The sequence below is a fragment of the Tursiops truncatus genome, chromosome 12, assembly GCF_011762595.2.
Source record: "Tursiops truncatus isolate mTurTru1 chromosome 12, mTurTru1.mat.Y, whole genome shotgun sequence".
In the NCBI taxonomy this organism is placed as follows: domain Eukaryota; kingdom Metazoa; phylum Chordata; class Mammalia; order Artiodactyla; family Delphinidae; genus Tursiops; species Tursiops truncatus.
Window position 1 is genome coordinate 89,176,338 of NC_047045.1, and position 25,306 is coordinate 89,201,643.

General features: G+C 46.9%; 1 protein-coding gene across 19 annotated transcripts in view; it reads left to right on the forward strand.

The window, feature by feature from the left end:
* Positions 1-25,306, forward strand: part of FAM120B (family with sequence similarity 120 member B) — a 106,465-nt gene that overhangs the window by 26,322 nt on the left and 54,837 nt on the right. For 16 of the 19 annotated variants that reach the window (XR_012324997.1, XR_012324999.1, XR_012324998.1 and 13 more), the window contains 3 exons: positions 3,560-3,661; positions 10,281-10,453; positions 13,852-13,944. Coding sequence is in view for 16 of the 19 variants with exons in the window: in XM_073789854.1 (XP_073645955.1) it covers positions 3,560-3,661; positions 10,281-10,453; positions 13,852-13,944 (368 nt within the window). In the remaining 3 variants the exon portion in view is untranslated. Of the gene's footprint in view, positions 1-3,559; positions 3,662-10,280; positions 10,454-12,895; positions 12,991-13,851; positions 13,945-25,306 lie in introns of those variants that run through there. The other 3 variants (XM_073789859.1, XM_073789857.1, XM_073789858.1) reach the window with 3 other exon arrangements.

Below are 25,306 nucleotides of genomic sequence, written 5' to 3' on the forward strand. Positions count from 1 at the left end.
TGCATCCGGCTGTGGCTTTTAGGAGTGGGGAGCTGTAACTGTGTCTGTGGTAGGCATAGTCTGAATTAACAGTGAAAATGCTTCCAAATGAATGTTTAGGTCTGGACAGAGACCTTATCCAGACTACAGACTTACTCTGCCATGTTGACAGCATTTTCTAGCTGCTCTGCACCGCCTTTTTACCCTCTTCTGGCAGAAGGAGGAAACAAAGGCGTATCGAGGGTCTCTGTCACCGGGCAGCTCACCAGGTGAGGGCAGGACGCAGAAGAACCTGCAGACACCTGCCCTCCACTTCAGAGAAGATGCTTGTTTTTATCCCTCTTTTCCTGTATCCTTCCCCACAATTTATCAAATGTTGTTTAGGGAATGAAACTTCAGATCAGCAGTTCTGATTGAACTTTTATCCTCTGGCTAGTTAATTTTATTTGAAAATTAAGAGTTTCCTATTCAAGGCTCTGTAAGTAGATAGCTGTAAGTACTGCATTTTAAGCAACATAGTTTGTTGTGCTGAGACCTAGTCAGTTAAACTCATCAGATGTCAGTTAACCATTTTATTGTAAAAGCAAAAGCTTCCCTTCTTTTGTTAATTAAGAAATACTTTGTAATTAATATTCACTTAACCCTCAATGGTCTAAATTATGGAGAAAAGAGGGAATTTGGTGTCAGTGCTGGTCTAAATAATGAGGAAAGAGGGGATTGGGCATCAGTGGTGGTCTAAATTTTGAGGGAAGAGAGATCTTGCTGTTGGTGCTGGCCTTGGGCCTGTTTCTCTGCCGGGCCTGACGCAGAGGTGAGCTCACAGCTCCTATTGGGCTCTCTCGATGGGCAGCTGTTTCCTCCTGGATTGCAGCTGAACTACTGATGCTGTGTGGCATTTCTCTTGGAATATTTGTCCAAAAGATGACTTCCCTGGGTCTTAACAAGAAAGGAAATAACAGAAGGTCTGTCAGGTGTTTTTATTTTCTTTTATTTCTTTAATTTTTATTCATTTATTTATTTTTTGGCTGCATTGGGCCTTCGTTGCTGCGCACGGGCTTTCTCTAGTTGCGGCGAGCGGGGGCCTGCTCTTCATTGCAGTGCGCAGGCTTCTCATTGTGGTGGCTTCTCTTGTTGCAGAACATGGGCTCTAGGCGCACGGGCTTCAGTAGTTGTGGCACGCGGGCTCAGTAGTTGTGGCGCACGGGCTTAGTTGTTCCGCGACATGTGGGATCTTCCTGGACCAGGGCTCCAACCCGTGTCCCCTAGCATTGGCAGGCGGAGTCTTAACCACTGCACCACAGGGAAGCCCCTATCAGGTGTTTTTAAATAAAGGATACCAGTGCCCAATGTGAACCTATCTTTACTTTCTTTGTGTGTTATTTAGAATTAAAACTTTGAGGTGTCAACTCTGAACCTCTGTGCTGTGAACAGTTTTAGATGAAAGATGGTCACTTGCACGCGGTGTGAAGTGCGGTTTTGTGAATGTTTTAGTGATTCCCAAGGAGTCAATTGGCAGGCTAGGTTCATCAATGGCAGCGGTTGAGTGTGAGTTACTAAACCTCCTAAAGTTTGTCTCTTGGCATGAGTAGGACAGTATTCACTCAGTTGGCTGTTTTTTGTTTTTTTTTTGCGGTACGCGGGCCTCTCACTGCTGTGGCCTCTCCCGTTGCGGAGCACAGGCTCCGGACGCGCAGGCTCAGCGGCCATGGCTCACGGGCCCAGCCGCTCTGCGGCATGTGGGATCCTCCCAGACCGGGGCACAAACCCGTGTCCCCTGCATCGGCGGGCGGGCTCTCAACCACTGTACCACCAGGGAAGCCCTGGCTGTTTTTTTTTTTTTTCCGGTACGCAGGCCCCTCACTGTTGTGGCCTCTCCCGTTGCGGAGCGCAGGCTCCGGACGCGCAGGCTCAGCGGCCATGGCTCACGGGCCCAGCCGCTCCGCGGCATGTGGGATCCTCCCGGACCGGGGTACGAACCCGTGTCGCCTGCATCAGCAGGCGGACTCTCAACCACTGCGCCACCAGGGAAGCCCCCTGGCTGTTTTTTAATGTAATGGAAACCTAGGCCAAGAGGATTATATAGAAAGTGGATTGTTTTGTTTTTAACAACATCAAGAATACTTCTCATGTTTTCTTTCTTTTTAAAAATTTTTTGGTATGCGTGAAATTTAGACTGAGATGAATTTGCTCATTAAACTTAACAGTTAATGAATATTTGCTCTGGGCTTTGTTTTATATGAAGAAGACACAGTTCTTGCTCTGGGGAACTCACAGTTAGGGTGGGCAGCCGCGGGAAAATTGCAGGCATATGCGGGACTCTGGCCAGAGAACTAGGGGAGGGAGGCATGGGGTGCTGGGGGGTGCAGGGGGAGGTGCTGGCCCCACACTAGAGGGACTGATGCCTAACTGAGAGTGAGGGAAAGGGAAAGGGGGAGTTCACCAAGTGCCCATCAAGGGAAGTGGGCCTCTGCGGGGAGTGGGGGGGCGGGCAGAGAAGAGAGTGCAGACCAAATGCAGAGGTAAGAAAAGACAAGGTGAGCCTGGGGATCTGGGGGGCTGCCGCTGAGTGGAGCACGGCACGTGAGCCGGAGCTGTGGTTCTCCAGGGTCCCCAGACCAGCAGTGTCAGCCGCCCGGGAACCGGTCACCACCCCCAGAGCAACTCAGGGGCCCTGGGCAGTTGCTGGGCTCCGAGATCCGCACTTGCTTCTGGTCCCTGGGCAGCTGTTGGGGAATCCTAATTAGAAAGAGTGACCGACCTGGTCAGATTTTCATTTTTAAAAAAGCAAAACCCCAAAAGCCCCATTGACATGGAGAATGGCTTGAAAGGGGATGAGACTGAAGAGGAGCCTGCTTTCACCAGGGCAGTGCCAGCGTGAAGGGGGAAGGCCAAGAGTTCCCCTTGTGGGCCCCAGGCCAGGGCTGGTGTGGTGAGGGCCCTGGGGGGGACAGGGTCTGGAGGCCGCAGGGGAGCCAGACGCTGATGGCTTGGAGAGGCTGAGCGAGAACGCTGAGTAGGACAGGCTTCTGCCACCTCCGCTTTGCTGAGGCTGGTACAAGAATGGAAGCCAGCTGAACTTCTGTAGCAATTAATAATCCAGCAACAGACAGAAAGGCCTTTAATTCTAGATTATTTCTATCAGCTTTCTGAATTGTCTGACATAACAGTAGTCTTGATAGTTGTGTAAAGTAGTGAATTTAAGAACAGAAAGGACTGTCCTATTTCTCCAGTTCTCTGTAAATGTTTTCTGGAATGGTGGGAGGGTGGGAAGGAAGGAAGGCAGAATGCTGCAGGAGTCATCTCCGTGGCTGCCTCTCTGCCTGGTAATCACTTACCCGGGTGATCCTGCCATCCTCCCCGACAAGGTTATCATTCCTGTTGGAATGAACGGATGGCCGTCAGATCAGAGGGTAGGGGGCCCACTGCTGGAAGCCCAAGGCCTCTCAGTGACCTTGGATGTGAGAACTCACTGTGCTCACCAGCGTGGAGTTGGTCCTGGCCAATGTGGGTCTGGTGCAGTGTTAGCCTGGTGATGAATTGGCACTCACGCATGTCCACTGATGCAGCTGTCTTTACTCAGGTGGTACCAGCACCTGCCCCACTGTCAAGGAGTGGTTTGTGTACTCTGGGAACCCACTGAGGCAGCCGGACCTCGTCAGGCCTCTGCAGATGAGCATTCCAGGTACAGACAGCCCTGATTGAAATAAATCATTGATTTGTTGATGTGATGCAAGTCCAGCACTGATCTCTGTGGAAACATACTTTTCCAGAACTGTACACATACTAATTTTCATTTCTACCTTGGGTCCCAGAGCAGTGTATCTAATAAAGTTCTAAAACACCTGAGCAAAGGGCGTTATACCGACTTTCCCGGGGCCAGTCTGCCGAGTCGTCCTGCCTCGTTCCCCTCCCACTGCTCAAGGTGCATGCGGGGCGGGGGGTGGGGGCGAAGAAAGGTCGTCATGGGTGGGGCCCCAGGACCCGACGCCTGGCCGTCACTCAGTGAAACCCACCCAACTAACAAGGCTGGGTTCTTGCTACTCTGTTTGAGTCAGTTCTCGTCTTGCTCCCACCACTGAAAGTGGGCTTGAGGAACTGGGGAGGGGAGGCAAAGAAAAGTTATTTTAACTGGAAAAAAAGTTTTTTCGAGGGAGGTATCTTAAAACACATAATGGGAGGGGAGGAAAAAACAAAGTTCTCCTAAAAATTAGTTGAAGTAAATCCTTCCTTCCTGTGAGTTCTTAGTATCTGAAAAAGGTCAAGCATGCTTGTAGCAGATAGTGTTTTACATACAGACAACTGAAGAAGAGGGCTTTAGGGTTTATTTTAGTGGCCCTCGTTATGTTTTGGAAAACAAATACTTTTCAAAACTTTTATATTCCGTTTTTGTATGTATTAAATTCTCTTAAGTCACTATTATTTTCTATCACTCAAGCCTATAATTTACCAAATAAGGATTGAACACTGCAAAACATTTTTCTTATAAGTGGAATTGTATAGGGAGAGAAGTTGAAGGAATATTTCCTTACTCTCTCAGTTGGTGAGTGATATACTCAGACCTAAAAAGGTGCTTATCACAAAAACAAATTAAGATGAATTGACATTTGGTTTTACAGCAAGAAGTATTTTTAAAGGATAGCCAAAACCGTTTCCCAGAAATGTTCTGCTATATATGTAATTTTCATTTTATAGGATCTTTCCAAAAATAATGTGGAAAGTGATTGTGATAGTTCTTTTCCTCATTTGAATTATGGAGAATATTTGGTTATCCATTATTATGAGTTAATTTTAGAAACCACTCCATATAAGGCTTTAATAAGCTCTAGAAGTCATTCATTTATCAGAGAGGCTGCTTCTGGGTCTTGTGAACCACAGGTTTGTGCGTGTGGCACACGCAGACTGCAGTTGGGACTCTGCTTCCAGAAGGAGCTGGGGACGGCACGTCTGCCATCACTAGGAAACTGGAAATGGGATCTTGAACTTTTGTTGCAGGTGGTTTAGATGAATTACTCTGTTCATGCTTATGTTAGTAGTGATACAAGATGACAAGATTTTTATGTAAATAGCTTTCTATATCCATGAGGAAAAATGCCAAGTAGTTTTAGACTAAATTGGAAAATGGACTAGCTAATTCCTGTCTCAGGTGTTTTCCAACCTCACCCTGACATGTGGGAGTAAAACCAGTGGACTCCTGCTGCTTGATCCTCACCTTGGCAGGCCCCTTGTGCACAGGTGCAAGGTGTCCTTGCTGCCTGATTAAAGCCATCCTTTCCAGCCAGGCCAGCGGCGCTGCTAGAGCTGTTGCTCTAGGGGAGACCGTGTCTGATCCTTCCTGTTCTCCTGAGATGGTGCCATTAGGTTGGTATCATGGATGTTACATTTTCAGTGAGTCTCCCCATGTAGTGGCCAATGTAGAAAAAAAGACTTTTTCCTCTAACAGCACACGTGATTTAACACTTGCTTTCTTAAATGGTGGAAATAAAAAATAAATCAGATGTTTTTTAACAGAGTGGAAAGGAGACAGAAGGGGAGCAGAAAAATTATAAAGATTACCTAAAAATTAGGTAAGAGTTAAAAGGGGGAAAGAATTATAAATGACCAGCCAGGGAGGAGAAAAATTAATTTCATTACTAGTATATTTTATTCATGGAGCTCATTTACATGCATATATTCCATCCACATCCCCATCTTAACGTGTGTGTACATATACACACGTCCAGATGTACTCGCTATATGACGTTTATAATTGTATAGATATTACAATATGTCATGAAAGATGATGTTCCTGGTAACACAAGAAGGGTGTACCTTGAAATTTCGCTTCCTTTCCCCAGACGACCCTTACAGGATCCTTGCGTCCATGTGTGTTTGTTCATTCATCACACTTCACTTACGGATGTTCTGCATTTTGTGGTGTCTTGGACCACATAACAGGGAAGCATTTGAAATAGCTTTCTAGCTCTAGAACTGGAGATTCTTCTTTAGACAAAGTGTAGATGATTTCTTTTTTCTTCACAGAGCCATTTTTTAGTCATAATAAGCATATCCTTATTTTACAAACCTAGGAAAGCTGATTGCACGTATCTAATTGGTAATTTGTGGGTCTGTTGGGGTGGCCAAAAGTTCATTCGTTTTTTCCGTAAGGTGGCTCTAGTAGCACTTAGTTGTCTTTAACTTCATTCAAAACAGTTCTGTTAGATCGTATGTGACAGCTGTCACATCAGCATGCGTTTAATAAAAGACTTACCAAAATTGGTGAATGTTTGTGTAGCCATTTTAACATTGAAGATGGAAGAAAAAAAGCAACATTTTTGGCATATTTTGCTTTATTATTTCAAGATAGGTAAAAATGTAACCGAAATGCAAAAAAAGATTTGTGCAGTGTATGGAAAAGGTGCTGTGACTGATCGAATGTGTCAAAAGTGGTTTGCGAAGTTCCATGCTGGAGATTTCTCACTGGATGATGCTCCACGGTCGGGTAAACCAGTTGAAGTTGGTAGCGATAAAATCGAGACATTAACTGAGAACAATCAACGTTATTCCATGCAGGAGACAGCCGACATGCTCAAAATATCCAAGTCAAGAGCTGAAAATGATTTGCACCAGCTGGTTATGTGGATGTTTGGGTTCCACATAAGTTAAGCGAAAAAAACCCTTCTTGACCGTATTTCCACATGTAATTCTCTACTGAAATGTAATGAAAACATTCCGTTTTTAGAACAAATTGTGACAGGTGATGAAAAGTGGTTACTGTACAATAATGTGGAACGGAAGAGATCGTGGGGCAAGCAAAATGAACCACCACCAACCATACCAAATGCCAGTCTTCAGCCAAAGAAGGTGATGTTGTGTATATGGTGGGATTGGAAGGAAGTCCTTTATTATGAGCTCCTTCCGGAAAACCAAACGATTAATTCCAACCGGTACTGTTCCCAATTAAACCAACTGAAAGCAGCACTCGACGAAAAGCATCCAGAATTAGTCAACAGAAAATGCATAATCTTTCATCAGGATAACGCAAGGCCGTGTGTTTCCTTGATGACCAGGCAAAAAATGTTACAGCTTGGCTGGGAAGTTCTGATTCATCCTCTGTATTCACCAGACATTGCACCTTTGGATTTCCATTTATTTTGGTCTTTACAAAATTCTCTTAATGGAAAAAATTTCCATTCCCTGGAAGACTGTAAAAGTCACCTGGAACAGTTCTTTGCTCAAAAAGATAAAAAGTTTGGGGAAGATGGGATTATGAAGTTGCCTGAAAGATGGCAGAAGGTAGTGGAACAAAAGGGTGAATACATTGTTCAATAAAGTTCTTGGTGAAAATGAATAATGTGTCTTTCATTTTTACTTAAAAACTGAGGGCACTTTTTGGCCAACCCAATAGAATGATTTTTTTAAAGTGTTGTTCAAGAATCAGTGAGTAAACTTAGTATTTCTTGGCTATGTAAAGATGTTTGACTCACTAGAATCTTGCAGATCATCTTAGAAGACTATTTTATAAAATGAAATGAGGTGGAGTGGTATATTTTATGACAAGAAGGGGCTATATTTGACTCCTTCCATCATTTGGTAAACAACTATAGTGAAGTTTTCTTGTTTCAGCTCCTCTTAACATGTACTGTTGAAGGTTTCCATCTTGACACTTGTTAATACAGGTGAAAAAAGTGTTGTCACATCTTGGAGGTTTCTGTGGGTGGTAACTGGAGGTCACCAACCTGCTCTGTGGGTGAGAGCATGTGCTCCTCGTGAGGAGATGCTGTCAGGGCCCCAGGCTCTGAAGTCACCTCCCTGATGTTGTGGATTAGAATAAATGGATTTAAAACCTCAGTCGTGTTTTTCTTCCATTTGTAAAGATAATTGGAAGCTTTGTCAACTAAATGTTACAAATACACGTATGAGTCACAAGCCAGTGGTTGAATTTTGCACTGACTGCTTTTTATACCTAATTCACTATATTTTGAATGTATTAGGTAGAAGCAGTATAACACTGTCATTTTGCAAGCATGAAATTAGCTCATCCGTGGAAGTTTAGAGTTTAATATATTGAGATGTCAACTCATTCTAGTCCGTTTATATCTGAATGAATTTTTTTACTTATTGTAAATAAGCTACTGAAGTTTATCCAACCAGAATAAAGATTCAGTTTGCATGTGAGTAGTCAGCGTTTTTTATTTTGTCTTTTTTTGGCCAGCGGTGCTCTTTCAAACAGAATGCTAAATAAATATTCATTTAAATCAGACTTATGAATTAAAACCTTCATAAGTAAACTTGAGACACACAGTGTATGCAGGTTAATTTCTGGAAGTGTCACCTCTCTCGTTCTCAGAGTGCACACAGACCAGTTTTATGGTTTCTTACCCTAGGAACATGCAAGGAAAATAATCATAGGATAACTCTAAAACCCAGCGATTACATTATTTCCGTATAGAAAGCACACAGAAATGCCGTGGCTTAGAGTGGAGGAGTGTGTTCATTGACTCGTGCACTTATAGCTGTAAAAGCACACTCCGGACCATCGCTTTGTTACTAGTGAGGCATCCAGCAGCCTCCACCCTGGGGTGGGTCCTCCCAGGCATCTCAGATGGTCTTCCAAGTTGTCATTCACAGAAATGACCACTTCCCTTGTCCGTCTGCGTGCCCCTCCAGGGCTCGGTTGCTCCGAAAAGCCTTGAGACTTTCCTGTCTGTCCACGGATTCAGGCAAAAACCTTTGCCAAGTGACAGAATTTGGTTTTTGAAGCTGATGTGTTTCAGAGGCAGTGTATCGTAGTTGGTGACCTACAGACCAGGTCACCTGCTGAGATCTCTGGACTGTTCTTTGGAACATCCCAGCTGCCCATGGAACTCTGGGTAAAGTGTAAGGGCTACCCTTGATCTTTTCTGGCAGAGTTACACAATTTTCTCGTATTGTGAAATCTTTTTACTTTGCTAGTTTCAACTATTTAAAAAATGTGAAAGTCATTAATAGTTTATGGGCTGTACAAAAACAGACAATGAGCTGGATTTTGCCCACAGGCTGCTATTTGCAGACCCCTGCAAGATGATTGTTTTCCGGAAAAGCGTGTTTCTAAGAAGGAATAGCTGACCCTGTGATTCTCTTGGAATAATATTTCTATCTTAAAGACTAGTGCCGTTGGTTTTTTTTGTTTTTGCCAAAACAAAATTACCTTCATTTTCTTTCTTCCAAGGGAAAAGATGATTTAATAAATAATGAAAAAGTATTTTGGGGAGGAAGGAACACTTCAGCCGTATCAGAAATGCAAGCGACTTGCGGGGCTGTTTCACTTCTGATGGTGGGAAACACACACCTGAGAATATTGAATGACATTGTGAGAAGCATAAACAGAAAAGGGGAAGAACTTCCTTTTTTGAGTCACTTAATTCTGGTACCATTTGGTTAGTGAGTTTTGTTTTCTTAGTGAAGCTGTGGGACGGTTAGGTCCAGCCGTCCTTGCACTTGAGGATGCCTTACAGCCACAGGACCTACAGAAAGTCACAGCTGCTGCTCTTGGCAGGACCTGGCCCAGCCCAGGCCTGGCCCCTCTGGGCGGAAGGAGCAGGGCTGCTGTGTCTTCCTCCAGACTCGTGCTGCCATTGATGGTGACTTGGGTAAATGAGTGAGAAGTTTTTCTTCTCTTTGATTTTAATAATTTAAACATATATATGAAATGTAGGAATAAAACACAAATTTAGTAGAATTTTAATATTTTAGGAATTTCTGTTTAATAGTTCTAGGGATGTGCTTTCCAAAGCATGGGGCTCACAGGTGCCCTGCTTATCCCAGGCTCTAGTTTGTTCAGTGCAGACTCCTAGGTACTTCACCTAGCAAAGCAGAGTTTCTGCATACAGACCCCACGAAATGTATTTTTTACAATTTTGGCAGCTGGTTCTTCTGCACAGTGAAGTTTGAAAACCACTAGTCTGGGGAAATAACAGCAAACTAACAGCAAATAGGTGGTGTTTCCACCAAGCACCCCATCGCAGCTGTGCTGTGTCTCACGCCCTAAGACAGTACAGCGAGCAACACGGGTAGGAAAAAGCCCTCTTCCCCCACAATGTAGCCATTTAAAAAAAGAAGACTGGTTTCAGTGAAATACATATATGCTGACCTTTTAGGGTTTCTGCTTGTTTAAACCAGGAAGTTCTGTTCATGTTTATTTCCAGTTGCTTTACACTTTAAAGCCCACGGATATCGGGAAGGGAAGAGGTTAGTGCCCTTTATTCCTTTACTGTATTTCTGCAGACGCGTGTTATAACCTGCTAGTGCAAAGAATAATGGTAAATGGACTTTCCTCTAACTAGGGGGAACGCCTAGTTTGAAGCTGCTGTGGCTGAGCCAAGAGGCAGGACTACAGGCCCAGCGCTTGGACACACTCCTGGCCTGTTTTGACCTTTCCTCCTCGCGAGAAGAGCTGCAGGTGGTCGAGAGCCCCTTTCAAGCGTTGTGCTGCCTCCTGATCTACCTCTTTGTGCAGGTAACCTCCTTTCCTGTCGAAGCTGCTGCTGTCACCCCTCACTCCTGGCCCTCGCCTTTGGTGGGGTGTGGTGCTCTGGGATGTAGCCGTGGGTTGGTCCCCTGCACCATCTCTGCCCAGTGTCTGTTCTATAAACTCCAGTCCTTCCAAATGCTCGGACTCAAGTGAGGGTTCCGTGTGCGCGTACATTTGAGAAGCCCCGTCTGCTGCCGGACTTAGAGGTGGGCGCTGCACCTAAGTGTGATGGCGGCTTGAGGCGTCTGACCCGTGCAGGAGCCCTGTTGCACTTTGCTCGCGCTTGCTGAGCTTTCTGGGCTCTGGACTGTTCCTGTGTCCCTATGTGGGTGGTGGTTCCTGTTGGTGGGGTTTCATGTAATGGTGAGAAGGTCCAGCGCTGCAGTCCGGCTGACCTGGCTAGAGTCACAGCTCTTCTCAGAAGCACAGAGCTACCAAGAGAGACTACTTCAACTTTCCTAAGTCATCTAACAAACGTTCGCTTTTCCACCTGCGAACGGGATCACACCTTCTTCCTGAGGCTACTGGCCAGGCATTCTGTAGAAGGCGAGAAGTGTCCTGCACAGGTGCCCAGAGAAAAGCCCACCAGGGTGGTTGCCGCTGTCAGCCACCCCCACCCGCGGAGCTGGGCCACGCACGGGGTGGAGAAGGCCACAGCCACGCGTGGGGAGGTGCCGCCAGCTCCTCGTTCGTGCGGTTTGTTAGTTTATGCAGGGAGCTTGCAAGGGCCACTGAAAACATTCGCCTCTTATTAGTTTCCACGTGCATGATAACGTTGGGACGCCTCAACAAAAGAAGGGCTTAAATACCTTCCATCTCCTGCTTCCCTTCCCCAGCTGAACTGTTTGTACAAGTCCTTTGCCATCAAGTGTCTGTTTCTTTAGCCATGTAGACCTTCTCACCAGCTTTCCTGATCCCCAGTAGCTGTCCCCTCCTCTGGTCTCCGTAGGTGATAGGTCTGCGTCTGCTTTGCCGTAACTATCAAGTTTTCATTTGTCTGGAATAGAAAATTATGTTTCTGTTTTTCAAACCTGAATTCATTGTCTTTAAGAAACTTATGGTAGAATGACATTTCAGGGGAATCATATACTGATTTTTCCTTTCTAAAAGTCCTCTGTCATTTTATAGCTAGTCCTGTATTTTGCATTTTGTACAAACGTGGTATATATAGTTAAATCACCCTTAGAGATTTTATTGCTTCTTTATTGGTTTCACATGCACCTGTATCAACTTTAGTTTTGAGTAGAATTTTCCTTTATTTGCACCAGACTCAGCAAAGTGTAAATCAATAAATGATGGCAGGGTTATTTAGTATTTAAATGTAAAAATATATTTCTTTTTATATTTTTACTAAATGTACATGCATGTATTGTCAGTTAATATTTTCTGTCAATTGTTTATGAATCTACAGGTGGCTGAGGTGGACCCATAGAGGGAATTGGGAAGTGGTAGATGACCAATAGCTGAGTTTTCTCCTCCAGAAGGATCAGTGGTTTTCTTCTCAGCACTCCTTGTGAACATACGGATAGTGATGCCATGTGTTAGCGCTCCTAGGACTACGTTTTGCATTATTTTTTTCCAGCAGTAGAGATAGTCCTTGAACCCATTCACAGTCACCCGATACAGCTCTGCTTTCTTGTCAGCTGTGCAAGTGATCGTTAGTTATGAAAATCCACTTCCAACAGGAAAAAAATGCCAAATCACAGAACAGTCACTTTACATCTCATATTTATATAACCCTGAAGCAAGACAAGCATCAGGAAAACTTCTACTTTTACCTTCTTTACACTAGTAACTGCCTTTTCAGTGAACATCTCTTTAGTGTAAGTAAGTCAGCATGAGATAGACTCAGTGTTGGCTTGACTTGCAAGGACACATTCAAATTGGAACTTTTTAAAACTAGAAAACAAATCGACACATCAGCGTTGTCCCTCAGATCAAAAGGTACTGTACTGTGCTATTATTCACGGGGATAACTTCTCTCAGGATTAATAAGACTAAAAAGGTAATTTTTTAAAAATACTGTACTTTTATATAGTTAAGCTTATATTAGATGTTTTGATGTGCTATACGGGTTAACTACATACTGCTCAGTGCACAGAACCTGTAGAGAAACAAAACCCTCTCTTTTGTTCACTTGGATTCGTACCTCCAAGTCAGCAGCATTTTTTATCAGAGGCTTATCTGAGAAGCTTTCCTGGGAGTGTAAGTTTGCATCATAGAAAGTTTACATATTTTTTATAATCTATACTGGAGCAAATACTTTATAATAATAATATCCATTATACAAAATTCTAAAAAATTGGTATTACTAAGACTTGCCTCCTCTGATATGTTATAGATTTGTTAATTACAAAGGTGGTGGCAGAGTATGAAATAGGTTAACTGAAAAAAATAGGACATGAAAGAGTTATTCCTTTCTCATAGGTAGTGTCTTTTAAAATCAGCCTTCTGCAGAAGTTGCTAATGGCAAGAAGTAGAACTAACTGCTGACAAACCTGTCTAAGCAGAGAGAGGTGAGGGTTCATGGGTTTAAAAAAAATACTTCCTGCTTGGCCTTGCTTCTGTGGATGGGGATCTTTTTTCTTGGTCACGAGTGCTGCACGTTTGTAGATTTCTTGGTTTTTCCCTGAAATAATTACAGCTGTCATTTATACAAAGGCAGCAGCTATTTTGGAGTAAACATGGAAATGGACAGTGACGGGACCAGGGTGGCATTTGGTGGCTGAGCCTTGTGACCCTGTGAGGAGGGTGCAGAGGTGTTGCCGATGGCCGGGCCTGGCGCCGTCTTTGATCTCCATCCCCTCCTCCTTTCCAGGGTCCATCTCTTTCTCCATATCTCTGTCTCTCCTTGCTTCTCACTCACACTTTGGTTAGACTCTTTGATTCCACAAAGGACTCATATCTGGGGAATCCTGGTTTCCTTTAAACTGGGATCTGAGGACACAGTTGATGTCTGGGGCTGGCAAGGGTGGGTGTTTATCCCAGCTCTGATCACTCTGGCTCAGGCCAGCTGTGGGTGCTCTCCGTCTGCAAACCCCTGAATTGTCAGTTCTGGAAATATGTGTCAAAACTTGATGACCTGTGTTGCTCCAAGACTTAGACTTGGTCATAGCTCAGGCTTTCCCCAGGCGCTCTGGAGCGTTCTGCCTTGCTAATGAGTAACAGGCTCCCCAGTCCAGCTTGGCCCTAGGTGTCGTGGAGATTTTCACACCAGGGACTGTGGGTGGTGGGAGAAAAGACCCTGCTCACCTCCACTGGCGTCTCTTCTGCTGCCTCTGTGTGTGTGTGTGTGTGTGTGCGTGCACATGCATGTGTCCCCTGCCTGTATTTGGTCCGAGCTGGTTTTCCTGGGGCTGACGCTGGCTCTCTCTCCCACGCAGGTGGACACCCTGTGTCTGGAGGATCTACATGCCTTCATTGCACAGGCCCTGTGCCTCGAAGGAAAGACCACCATGGAGCTTGCAGACTTGCAGGTACTGACTGTCACACCTCTAAGGATGGCCCGCCTGACCAAAGGGGTGGCACACTTGCCAGCCTTCTTTACATTTGGTTGTTTTACAGGAACATTCCCCATGACTTATTTATTTTGTAACTGGAAATTTTTACCTTCTGAACCCCTTGACCCATTTGGCCCACCTCCTACCCCGCCTCTGGCAACCACTAATCTGTTCTCTGTGTCTATCAGTTTGTTTTTGTTTTTGTTTTGTTTTGTTTTGTTTTAAGATTCCACATAGAAGTGAAATCGTATGTCATTTGTCTTCCTCTGATTTATTTCACATAGCGTCATGCCCTCAATCCATGTTGTCACAAATGACGAGATTTCATTCTTTTTTTACGGCTGAATAATATTCCATTGTGTGTGTGTATGTATGTGTGTGTGTGTAACAGTTTCTTTATCCATTGCACTCATCGGTGGACACTTACACTTAGGTTGTTTGAGTGTCTTGGCTGTTGTAAATAGTGCTGCCGTGAACATAGGAGTGCAGATCTCCTCGAGATAGTATTTTTATTTTTTTCTGATAAATACCCAGAAGTGGAATTGCTGGATCATATAGTAGTTCTATTTTTAACTTTTAAGAGCCTCCATGCTGTTTTTCAGAGTGGCTGCACCAATTTACGTTCCCACCAATGGTGCATAAAGGTTCCCTTTTCTCCACACCCTCTCCAACATTTGTTATTTCTTGCTTTTTGATGATGGCCATTCTAACAGTTATGAGGTGATATCTCATTGTGGTTTTGATTTGCATTTCCCTGATGATTAGTGATGTTGAGTACCTTTTCATGTCCCTGTTGGCCATCTGTATGTGTTCTTTGGAAAAATGTCTATTCAGATCTTCTGCCCATTTTTTAAGCAGATTGTTTTGTTTTTTTGCTATTGAGTTTTATGAGTTATTTATATATTTTGAATATTAACCCCTTGTCAGATACATGATTTGCAAATGATTTCTCCCATTCAGTAGGTTACCTTTTCATTTTGTTGATGGTTTCCTTTTCCGTGCAGAAGATTTTTTTCCTTTTTTTTCGGTATAGTTGATGTACAATAGTATATGTTACAGGTATACAGCACAATGATTCACAGTTTTAAAGGTTATATTCCATTTATAGTTTTTATAGTTATAAAATATTGGCTTTATTCCCTGTGTTGTACAATATATCTGTGTAGCTTATTTTTTTAATACATAGTAGTTTATATCTTTTAATCTGCAGAAGCATTTTAGTTTGCTGTATTCTCACTTGTTTATTTTTGCCTTTGCTGCCTGTGCTTTGGGTGTCAAATCCAAAAAAGTCATTGCCAAGACTGATGTCAAGGAGCTTACTGCCTGTGTTTTTTTCTAGTAGTTTTATTTTTTCTGCTCTTATGTTCAAGTCTTTAATCCATTTTGAGTTGATCTTTGTGTGTGGTGTAGATACAGTTTCATTGTTTTGTATATGACTGTCCAGTTTTCCCAATATCACTTGTAGAGACTGTCCTTTCCCCATGGTATATCCTTGGCTCCTTTGTTGACCACTTATGCATGGATTTTTTTCTGGGCTGTCTATTCTGTTCTGTTGACCTTTGTGTCTGTTTTTGTGACAGTACTAACTGTTTTGTTTACTGTAGCTTTGAGATACAGTCGGAAGTCAGGGAGTGTTATGCCTCCAGCTTTGTTCTTTTTTCTCAAGATGGCTTTGGCTATTTGGGGTCTTTTGTTCCATACAAATTTTAGGAGTGTCCTATTTCTGTGAAAAATGCCATTGGTATTTTGATTGGATTGCATGGAATCTGTAGATTGCCTTGGGTAGTATGGTCATTTTAACAATATTCATTCTTCCAATCCATGAGCATGGTATATCTTTCCATTTGTGGAAAGGTCCTTTTAAATGATATGTGTATTTACACGTTTATTAAAAATCCAGGTGATGGGGCTTCCCTGGTGGCGCAGTGGTTGAGAGTCCGCCTGCCGATGCAGGGGACCACGGGTTCGTGCCCCGGTCCGGGAAGATCCCACATACCACAGAGCGGCTGGGCCCTTGAGCCATGGCCGCTGAGCCTGCATGTCCGGAGCCTGTTCTCCGCAACGGGAGAGGCCACAACAGTGAGAGGCCCGCGTACCGCAAAAAAAAAAAAAAAATCCAGGTGATTAGATTATATTTGTAAAGATTATAGCACATTTTATATATATATACTGTACACACATTCATTTACAGCCGTAGAAGTCTGCTATATATGAAATCAAAGAATACAGGAACTCTTAATCTGCAGGAATATAAAAAAAGAAAGAAGAAAAACAGTATTACTTGGCACTAAAAAAAAAAAGACAGGCTTTTTTATAAAGCAGGGAAGGCAGTGACCAAGGACACTGGTCTCCTGGGTGCTGAGAGCACAGTGGGGCCAGGCCGTCCATCTGTCAGTCAGTCTCCAGTCGCTACTCTGTCCTCTCTGAATGCTGGGTATGTACTTGCTAGTTTTCCTGTCAGCGTCGTAACTGTCCATGTGTGCGTTCCGCCTACAGCTCTAGAGGACAGGGTCTGCTCACGTGGTCCTTTCATACTTGGTTTGTACAGCCCATAGGAACACACGTGCATGCGTATAGATAGAGATGCAGGTGCATGGCTAGCAGGGAAAGTCAGTTAAGTAGTATTCTGAATTGTATAGCAAATAAGTCCCCCGTCTTAAGCGACTTGAAAGGGGGAGGGTGGAGTCTTAGATTCTTCTATCTGTATCATTTAAGACAGGGATACCTCAGCCAGAGAATAATCACGGGTAAGGTATCACATGTCATGATGTGTGAGTTCCTGTGGTCACTTGCCCCTGTCCTTTCCTGGTTCCTGCCCATCGGGCAGTGGTGGGAGGAGCCCTGGGCCTCAGGAACCCTGGCTCCTGCTGTGTCCTGTGAGCAGTACCTCTAACTTGGGTGCCCTGTGTGCCTGTCCAGGAATGTAAAAGGGGTGCACGTAGCTGCCTTGCTCACCCCCAGGGTTTCGTCAGACTTGGGCACGTGCCCAGAGTGTTGTGTAAAGTCCTCTATGAAGCTTACTGTCACTGAGCCTAGCGGAGCCCAGGCCTGGCGTCCCAGCCAGACTGCGTGCTCTCAGAGCCTCTTTGCTCCGCCCCAGGGTGCTCCGTGGTTTAAATTTGCTTTCACTCTTTCCTTTTGGAATGAGCCAAAGAGACACTGGGGCTTTGTTTGCCTGTCAGTTCCTCTCTGCTGCATTGGGTCCCTGAAACCAACAAAACGATAAACCATCTGCTTTCAGGGGGAGGCCCCCAACTGCTGGAACATTCCAGGCTCACCTCTCCCACCCCCGGCGCTCGGGGAGACCTATCTGAGCCACCCCGAAGCCTAGCTTACAGGAGGTGGCTGGCATCTTTCCTGGCACTACCAGGGCTCCTTGGAAAGTTCTTGGTCTTTTTTTTTTTTTTTTCCCTTGCGGTTCGCGGGCCTCTCACTGTTGTGGCCTCTTCCGTTGTGGAGCACAGGCTCCGGACGCGCAGGCCCAGCAACCACGGCTCACGGGCCCAGCCGCCCCGCGGCACATGGGATCCTCCCGGACCGGGGCACGAACCCGCATCCCCTGCATCGGCAGGCGGACTCCCAACCACTGCGCCACCAGGGAAGCCCTCTTGGTCATTTTTGATTGGGAAATTAAAAGGAAAAGAAATAGGAGTTAATGGAAAGGAAAATTCTGCTCTGAAATTCGAGCTATACCGCATTAGCAAGGGGTCTGCTGTGAGCATAGCATCTCATCGCCCCGGTGAGGATGTTTCAAGATTTACTGGACACGTGACGATTGGGGCTGCTCCACGGCTGGACCCTCTCTGCCTCCTATTGGGTGCCGGTCGAAGGCCCAGTGCTCAGCACATTTCGTATTGAAGGCAGTGCTGTGCCTTGGCGCTGAGTGCACGGGACCACAGGCGGTTCAGTCAGAGCCCTGTGTCTTGGGCTTAGACTCCAGAGTGTGTTGGAGCCACATTAAGAAGCCACAGCTCCTTTTCCACATGGGTTCCCCAGCGTCGTGTCATCCCCCCAGCAGCCATGCACCTCTCCGGTGGGGAGCAAACGCAGCGTGTGTGAAAAGCAGGTGTAGACGTCTTCATCGAGAGATCTCTACGTAATATTGCCTTGGCTGGTAAATCCTCACTTTCTAAATCACTCTAAGTCCCATAGGCAGAAATCAAAATGCTTTGAGGACGTACTGAGATCACATTCTTAGAGCACATCAAAATAGTATGCTCTGCTGATTAACTCACTGGAACAGCCACAGAAACACAGGATTGTGTAAAAGTACACTCAGATTTAGAAAAATGCTTTCATTATTAGGCAGCTCAAAATTGGATGAATGAGTGAATAGTAGAAATAGAATCTATTGAAAGTTTTAGTAGACTTTTTAAAGTTGTTTTGTAAACATAGGAGATGAGTGCTCCAGACAGATTAAATGAGATGAATGGGTAGGAAACCTGGTTTCCATATTTTCCTCATTTTTATTCTCTCTGGCATGCTTACGACTTTCAAATGCTTGTCCCAGGCAGGATATCGTTGAGTGACTTTGGGAGGGAAGAGAGGTAGTGAGAGGGCTCAGGGTGCCTGGAGCCCAGAGTCCAGAAGGCCTGGTGCCCAGCGGTGGCAGCAGTCCCAGTTTCGCGTGGTTTGTATCACAGTACAGGTCCTGGTACTCGGTCCAGAAGATGCGGTCTCTCCGGGTGAGCACGAGCGTTGTGAAGAGACCGTAAGGTGCACAGTGGGGAACACGGCTGACGAGCCCTTGAGGGAACTGGCCGTGAGGGCTGGTCACGCCTCCTCCCTGAGTCCATCTGCAGTGCTCAGACAGGTTCTCCGGGCGAGAGGAGCCCGGGGAGAATGGCTGTGCCCCTGGGAGGGGGCTGGGGGCCCTTGTTAAGTGAAGGCGTGTGGGTGTGAGGGCAGCGACGGAGCTGGCGGGACGCCTTCTTGAGAGTCGGGAGAGATCTCGGCCCGCCCTCCCGGGCCCGTAACGGTTCAGAAGGGTCGATCTCTCCCCCACCAGACACCCGGGGTGTGCGCTCGGACAGGAGAGAGCGAGGGAGGGCCAAACCCAGCCCGCGCCCGCCCCCGACACAGCCACGCTCAGTCGCTCACACATTGTCTGTGGACGCGTTCACATCCCAGCCGCAAAACCGGGTGGTTGCGATAGATGCTCTCTGCCCTTCCCAGACAGCTGGCCAGCAGCCCTGGGCGTGAACCTGAGAGCTGGTTGGTGGGCACGGACGCTCAGGGTCAGAGGAGGGGTCCGTGTGTACATGCCTGGCATAGTTCACAGCTGCCCAGCTTTAGAATCTGAGCTATTCACATTTGGGTTTTCGTCCCTCTCCTGTTTTTGTCTTGAATCATAAGCAGATGTTACAACTTCTTACTGCTTCTTCCTACAAACATTCAGGTATTAAGACTTCAGCACTCTGGCTTTGAAACTGTCTCTAGCCTCTGTTCTCCCCTTTCCAGGCCACTCACACCCCAGGGTAGATTAAAGATTTTGATGCTCAGAATCTGCACTTTTCCAAGTAGGCTGGCCTTCCAGGCCCTCTGATTCTGTCTGCCCTGGTGTCTGTCTTGCAGTCCAGCCCCCGTGAAGCAGGCCCTCCACAGACCCAGCGCTTTCCATGCCCACCAAGACCCAGCGCTCACCACCAAGGTGACTTCTTTCCTTCTGCAAATACCTGTAGTTACTCCTGGTTACCTGTACTTGCTGATAACACATAAATACCTGTAGTTACTCCTGGTTACCTGTTTTTGGCAATTACACAGGTGCTGTGTGATCCCTCTTCCAGTGTTGCAGGATCTGCTTCAGAACCGTGTTCTTCCTTTTCTCAGCGTGGGTCTCTTACTGTAACGCTGCTCTTGGATACGTGTCCCCTTTCTCATGTCGTTCAGACTGTTCTTAAACTCCTTGGCTTGTGGCTTCTTCAAGAGTGGGGACTCCGCTTTATTCATCTTTGTGTATTCTCTGGTACCTATGCTTCTGAGTAACTTAGCAGGTACTCAGCTAGTATTTGTTCAAATGAATTGAGATACATCCTTCCTGGGGCAGAGTAGGGGGCGGGCCGAGTGTTTATAACTTCCATGGAGCCCCCTTGTGTGTCGTATGTACTCAAATAATTGTCAGTTTGCTTAATGTTTGTATAAACCGCTGTGATGTTGGTAGATGTCCTTTTTATCTTCATGAATAAGAGCCTTTCACATAAAATGTGTTTTTCTACAGCAGAAACGGACCTCAGACGTAATTTCAGTTTCACCTTTCTTTTTCTACAGCAATGTGATTTCTTTTACAAACCCCATCCCATTGGTTGCGGTATATATTCCGGGGTTGAGCGGGTGGGCACCCCCCGAGACACTGTGCCAACTCGCTCTACCAGTGGGGGCCGGGCTCCCCCGCCCCGCTGCCCCCGTGCCTGCTCACCTCCCAGATCAGCCGGGCAGCAAAGCTCTGACACCTTGCACAGAGTTTCTTCCCCAGACCCCACCTGCCAGAGGCGGAGCTCGCTGGCTGCCTGGCAGTCCCCCTGCGGGCTCTGAGCTCCACTCGCCCGAGGCGCCTCCCCTTCCTGCCCCACGCCTGCCCCTTCCTCTTGCTCACTCTTCACACGTGGGGCACACTGGAGGTCTTTCAGGTTCTCCGGGGGTGAGGCTTTTGAAAGTGAGAGGCCGGAACTTGGCAGTTTTGCCCTTTCCTGTCCCCATGTACTGATGGCACAGAGGCTTAGGTGACTGAAGGCCTTAAGGAAGAACGGGAAGAAGGGTGGAGTTATGGTTACAATGACCTTACTACATTTTTTGGTAAAGATTAGCCTTTTACCATTCTTTCAGTCCCCTTCTGCAGTTTTGTACTTGTAAACATAATGGCAGACCTCATGGTGGTCGTGGACCCTGGAGCCACCTTCCTTCTGACTGGATCACTCGAGGCTGCAAGAGCTGCCTGAGATGAGGTGACGGGGCGGGGGAGATGAGTGCAGCTTCGAAGCCATAGGACGTCTGCATGTGTTCAGGTGGCTCTGAGTCTGGAGAGGGGTCAGGACCAAGGAGGCGGTCTGGAGTGGACATTGCGGGTGGTAACACTGTGGGAATAGCAGGCTTCATCCTGCCAGCCGTATGTGGGCTGTGCTGCTCCCATAGGTATTTCCTCTGTCACATAGTTTTTCGTGAAGGAAAACTTGACTTCAGACCAAGCTGCATGTTCTCTTCTTTCCTCTGTTCTTGGGTCCTTTCTGTGAGCCACAAAGCACTCTAGCAGGAATTGTTTTTCCTGTTTGTTACCTGTGGTCATCCATTCTGAACCTTAGGTGTAGGTCAGGATGGAGTTGGAAGTTAGGAGTGTGTTCAGAGGCTGTCTCCTCATGCCCTGCACGTGCGGGGGCTGCAGATCAGAAGGTTATGGTTGGCAGGCCTGTCAGTGCTGCCGGACCCAGCACGCCCGAGAAAGCCACTGACTTTGGCCAGGTGGAGATTTTGTTTCTATGTGTGGTGAGTTCAGAAAACCTGCAGTTGTTCCACAGGGTATTGTGGGTATTTTAGTGATGTTACAGGGTGCTGCAGCTGGCCCAATGCTATGACAGGCGGCCCTTGACAGTTTCTCACTTATTTCATTTTACTCTCTTCCGCTTTTGTTCCTTGCAAGTGTCCATTTAAATTCTAGGAGTGCATCTCAACACAGTTTACTTTTGCCTGGATTAAAGATGTGGCGTAAAAACGACATTGGATAAGAACGTGTACAGGAGAAATGGAATTTTCATCTCGCTTGCTGAGGGCAGGAGCCGTGTAACGACTGCCCGCGCAGGCCTCAGTGTTACCCTCGGGGCAGCACCTGTCGTCTCGTGGTGACCCTGTGTTCGCGAGAAAGAAGAGCTTTCTGGGTGCACTGCTGCTGGTGCCTCGTTAAACGGTGCCCTGCCTCTGATTTCTTTTTCCCTCTAAGGTAGGATCAGAAGGTGGTAGGCTTCCCCACACAGCCTTCACACGTCACTTATTTACATGTAAATCCAGCAGCTGTTTTGAAAGTACCCACTGTGTGGACAGCCCTCCTGCAGTGACCCACCTGACACGCTTACCCCTGCTGTGTTCTCACAGGCTTATCTGTGCGTCAGACAGATGCACTCGTGTTATCCTCCACTTACAGATGAGTGGCTCTCCAGGGCCTACCAGGTAGTGTCGGCATCCTCCGTACAGACGCAGAGCCCTGCTCCTGTGGTTCCCGTCTTCTCCCCCGACACAGTCATCACGAGTCACGTGCTTGACTCCCTGTCTCCTGCCTATTGGCTCGCGTCTCTCCCCGTCCTGGGGGTTGGAGCTGACTCTGGTACCTGGCCCGTGGTTGTGTGGGTGATGTGTAGGTGCCAGCCACCGGCCCCGCTGCCTCAGGCGGCCTCCTGCCCCTGAGCAGCATCATGTCTTGATTCACGGCAGGAGGGAGTGCTGGACAGAGATGGGAGGGTCGGAAGGTAAAGTTGGGAAGCTGCTAGGCTCCGGGGGACTGTTAGTATTGGATTCGAGCCCTGGGCCACCCCTGTTGGACACGGAGAGTCTGGGGGTCACAGGTAAGTTACTCAGTGCAACATGAGAAGCCTCCAGGGGAGGGTCTCAGCAGACGGCCCCATTTTCGGTGGTCTCTGCCCTCAGGAGCCATCTTTAACAAGCTCTCCTGGAAGCCGCGGGACCCCTGTGTGACTCAGGAGGGCTGAGGAGCAGCCGGCTGTTAGGAAAAGCCGGACCAGCCCCTCGTGCGCCTGCCCCGCAAGGTTCAGGCGGCCTCCTTGGGCTTGTGTTGTACAGTTGTGCCTGCCTGTAGCCACAGAGAACTTAGGTGCAGAACCTCCTGAGTCCAACCGGCCTTTCAGACCAGAGGAGCTCAGAGTTTGCCTTTGCTTTGTTTTCTGGTGAGTGGTAACGAGTCTGCAGTGCTCTCCTTGCTGTGTCTGGATTTCCACCTGGTTTTAGGACAGTCGCTCTGGTGAAGCAATGCCTGAAAGGGAGCATCGGCTGACTAGGGGGTTTTGGCCTCCATGTATACATAACTGCTAATACCTTAGCGTATAAACACCACACAGTTGAGCTGTTTACTGTTAAAATATTGACTGTGAGGCTTTGCAGCGTTAGAACTGGTCTTTCTGGTTTCTGTGTCCGCATTAGATGCTCCATCACCTCAGCAGGAAGTGCTCAGGGCTCGGCTCCTCCTTGTCTTCATTGCAAAGCACCTTGAATCCTGTTTCCAAAATACGGCCGCTTTTATTTATGACTTTTATTGGTAAGGCCATACCTTAGCCACATGGAATTAGTCCGTGCTCACCAGCGACTCCGAGTCTGGATTCAGGGTCAGCCTTCTGCCACACTGACTTGTTCCCTAAATTCCAGTTCTTTGGGGAAGAAGAAGAGTTGCTATGTGACTTTCTCTGTTGCTGGAAGATACCCGCAGATTTTGATTCTGCAACCTGTGGAAATCTTCTGCTCTTTCAACACAACCAACTGTTTATTTTTGGAATACAGACTTGGTTTAACATTTGAAAACCGGTGTGATTCACTTCGTTAGTACCACGCATGATGCAGAGAAAGTATTCGGTTGAATTCAGTACCTGTTTGTCGTAAAAAGTCTCGGCAGACCAGGACTGGAAGGGAATTTCCTTAATCCAACAAAGAGTATCTACAACAGAAATCAGACCTGATGGTAAAACAGTGGACGTTTTTCCACTCTGGTGGGAGTGAGTCAGGGGTGCCTTCTTCCACCACTTCCCTTACACTGGAAGAAAAGAATAAAACTGTCATTATTGACAGGTGGCGTGATTGTGTATATGGAAAATCCAGATCTACAGGGCAACCATTAGAATTACTAAGCAAATTTAACAGGGGCTGGTGCAGAGTCAACATACACAATCCAGGTATATTCTACAGAAACAACAACAAGTAAAAATAGCCCCCGCATTTTTTGTGTTTACACTAACATCAAAGAAAAAATATGAAGTACTTAGGAAAAATCAACAGCTGGGCCAGGTCTCCACACTGGCAACCATAAAGCATTGCTGACAGGATGCGCTCCTGGGCTGGAAACAGGCTCACTGTTTAAAGATGCCCGTTGTCCGCAGCGTGGTTCATAGGCTCAGCATCCCCAGTCAGCCCTGCAGGCAGTGGCGTGTGACAGCCCGGAGGGGTGAATGGCCTGGGGAGACCCCAGCAACGTCAGCCCAGGGAAGCCGGAGCCCGTGTGTGCACTTCACTTCCGGAGCCGGTTCCGTCAGCTCACTGGCGAGCAAGCCCGTTCCTGCTTTGAGGAGTCGGTTAGCGCTACCTCTGGGGACAGTGGGTGTGGCAGGGAGGGGCAGGGGGGCTTCTGTGGTCCTGGTGACATTTGCTTTGTGGCCCAGGTGTTGGTTGCCTGGTTTGTTTGAGAATTCAAGTGGCGCACATAGGATCTGTGCTTTGCAGAGTGGTATACTTCATTTAAACTTTACTTTAAGACAGACAGACAGGTGTCAAAGAGATGAGCAGAAACTGACTCCATTACTGGAAAATGTGCTTCATGAGAGAACTGCCCCCAATACTCAGAAAATACGCAGCCTCTGCGTCAGTTCACCTGACCTTGAGCAGCCATGGTGGGTGCCCTGACCTGGGGCTGAGACCTGCCCCGACCCGTGCGGCCTGCAGTGCAGCCTCGGGGCTGGGCGCTTTGCAAAGGGGAATGCGGGAGGTGGAGAAGGTCCAGCGGTGGGCAGGCGGGAAGGTGCTGACTGACACTGCCACTCAGGCCCCCGAGTGGGGTGGTGCCTCTGAGAAATGGAGCATTTGATCTTACTGCACTTAAATTCAAACCTCACCCAGGGCCCCAGCTGCTGGTGTGGACAGTGCGGCTCTAGACAGACAGTACCCCGTGTGCGTGGGTGCACAGGGTGAGGGCTCGACGACTGAAATCAGGGAGACGGTGGAAGGTGCTGATGACAGCAAGGGGCAGATAGCCTGGTGAGGGCGCGGGCAGAGAGACCTGAGGGTCACGACCACGCTTCTCTCAATAAGGGAGGTGAGACCTGACTTAAAAAGGGCATGAACATCTGTCCCTTTTCCTGGTTTACTTCAATTTTGTAAACTATGTGAGATACATAATGACATTTAAAATCGCTGCTGTTTACTTTGAGCAACACAGATCCACCCGATGCCGACAGACTGAGTTGAACTTGCCTTGTTAACAAAACCCCGTGGACAGTTGCTGCCTGTCAGTTCACTGTGTGTGGTCAGCACAGGCCACAAATTCCAGGAACACGAGCGATTGAAGGCGAAGGGCGTCTCTGCAGGTTCTCACCAAACGGAGCCCCTGCTGTGTCCAAGAACAGGAAGGAGGTTTGAC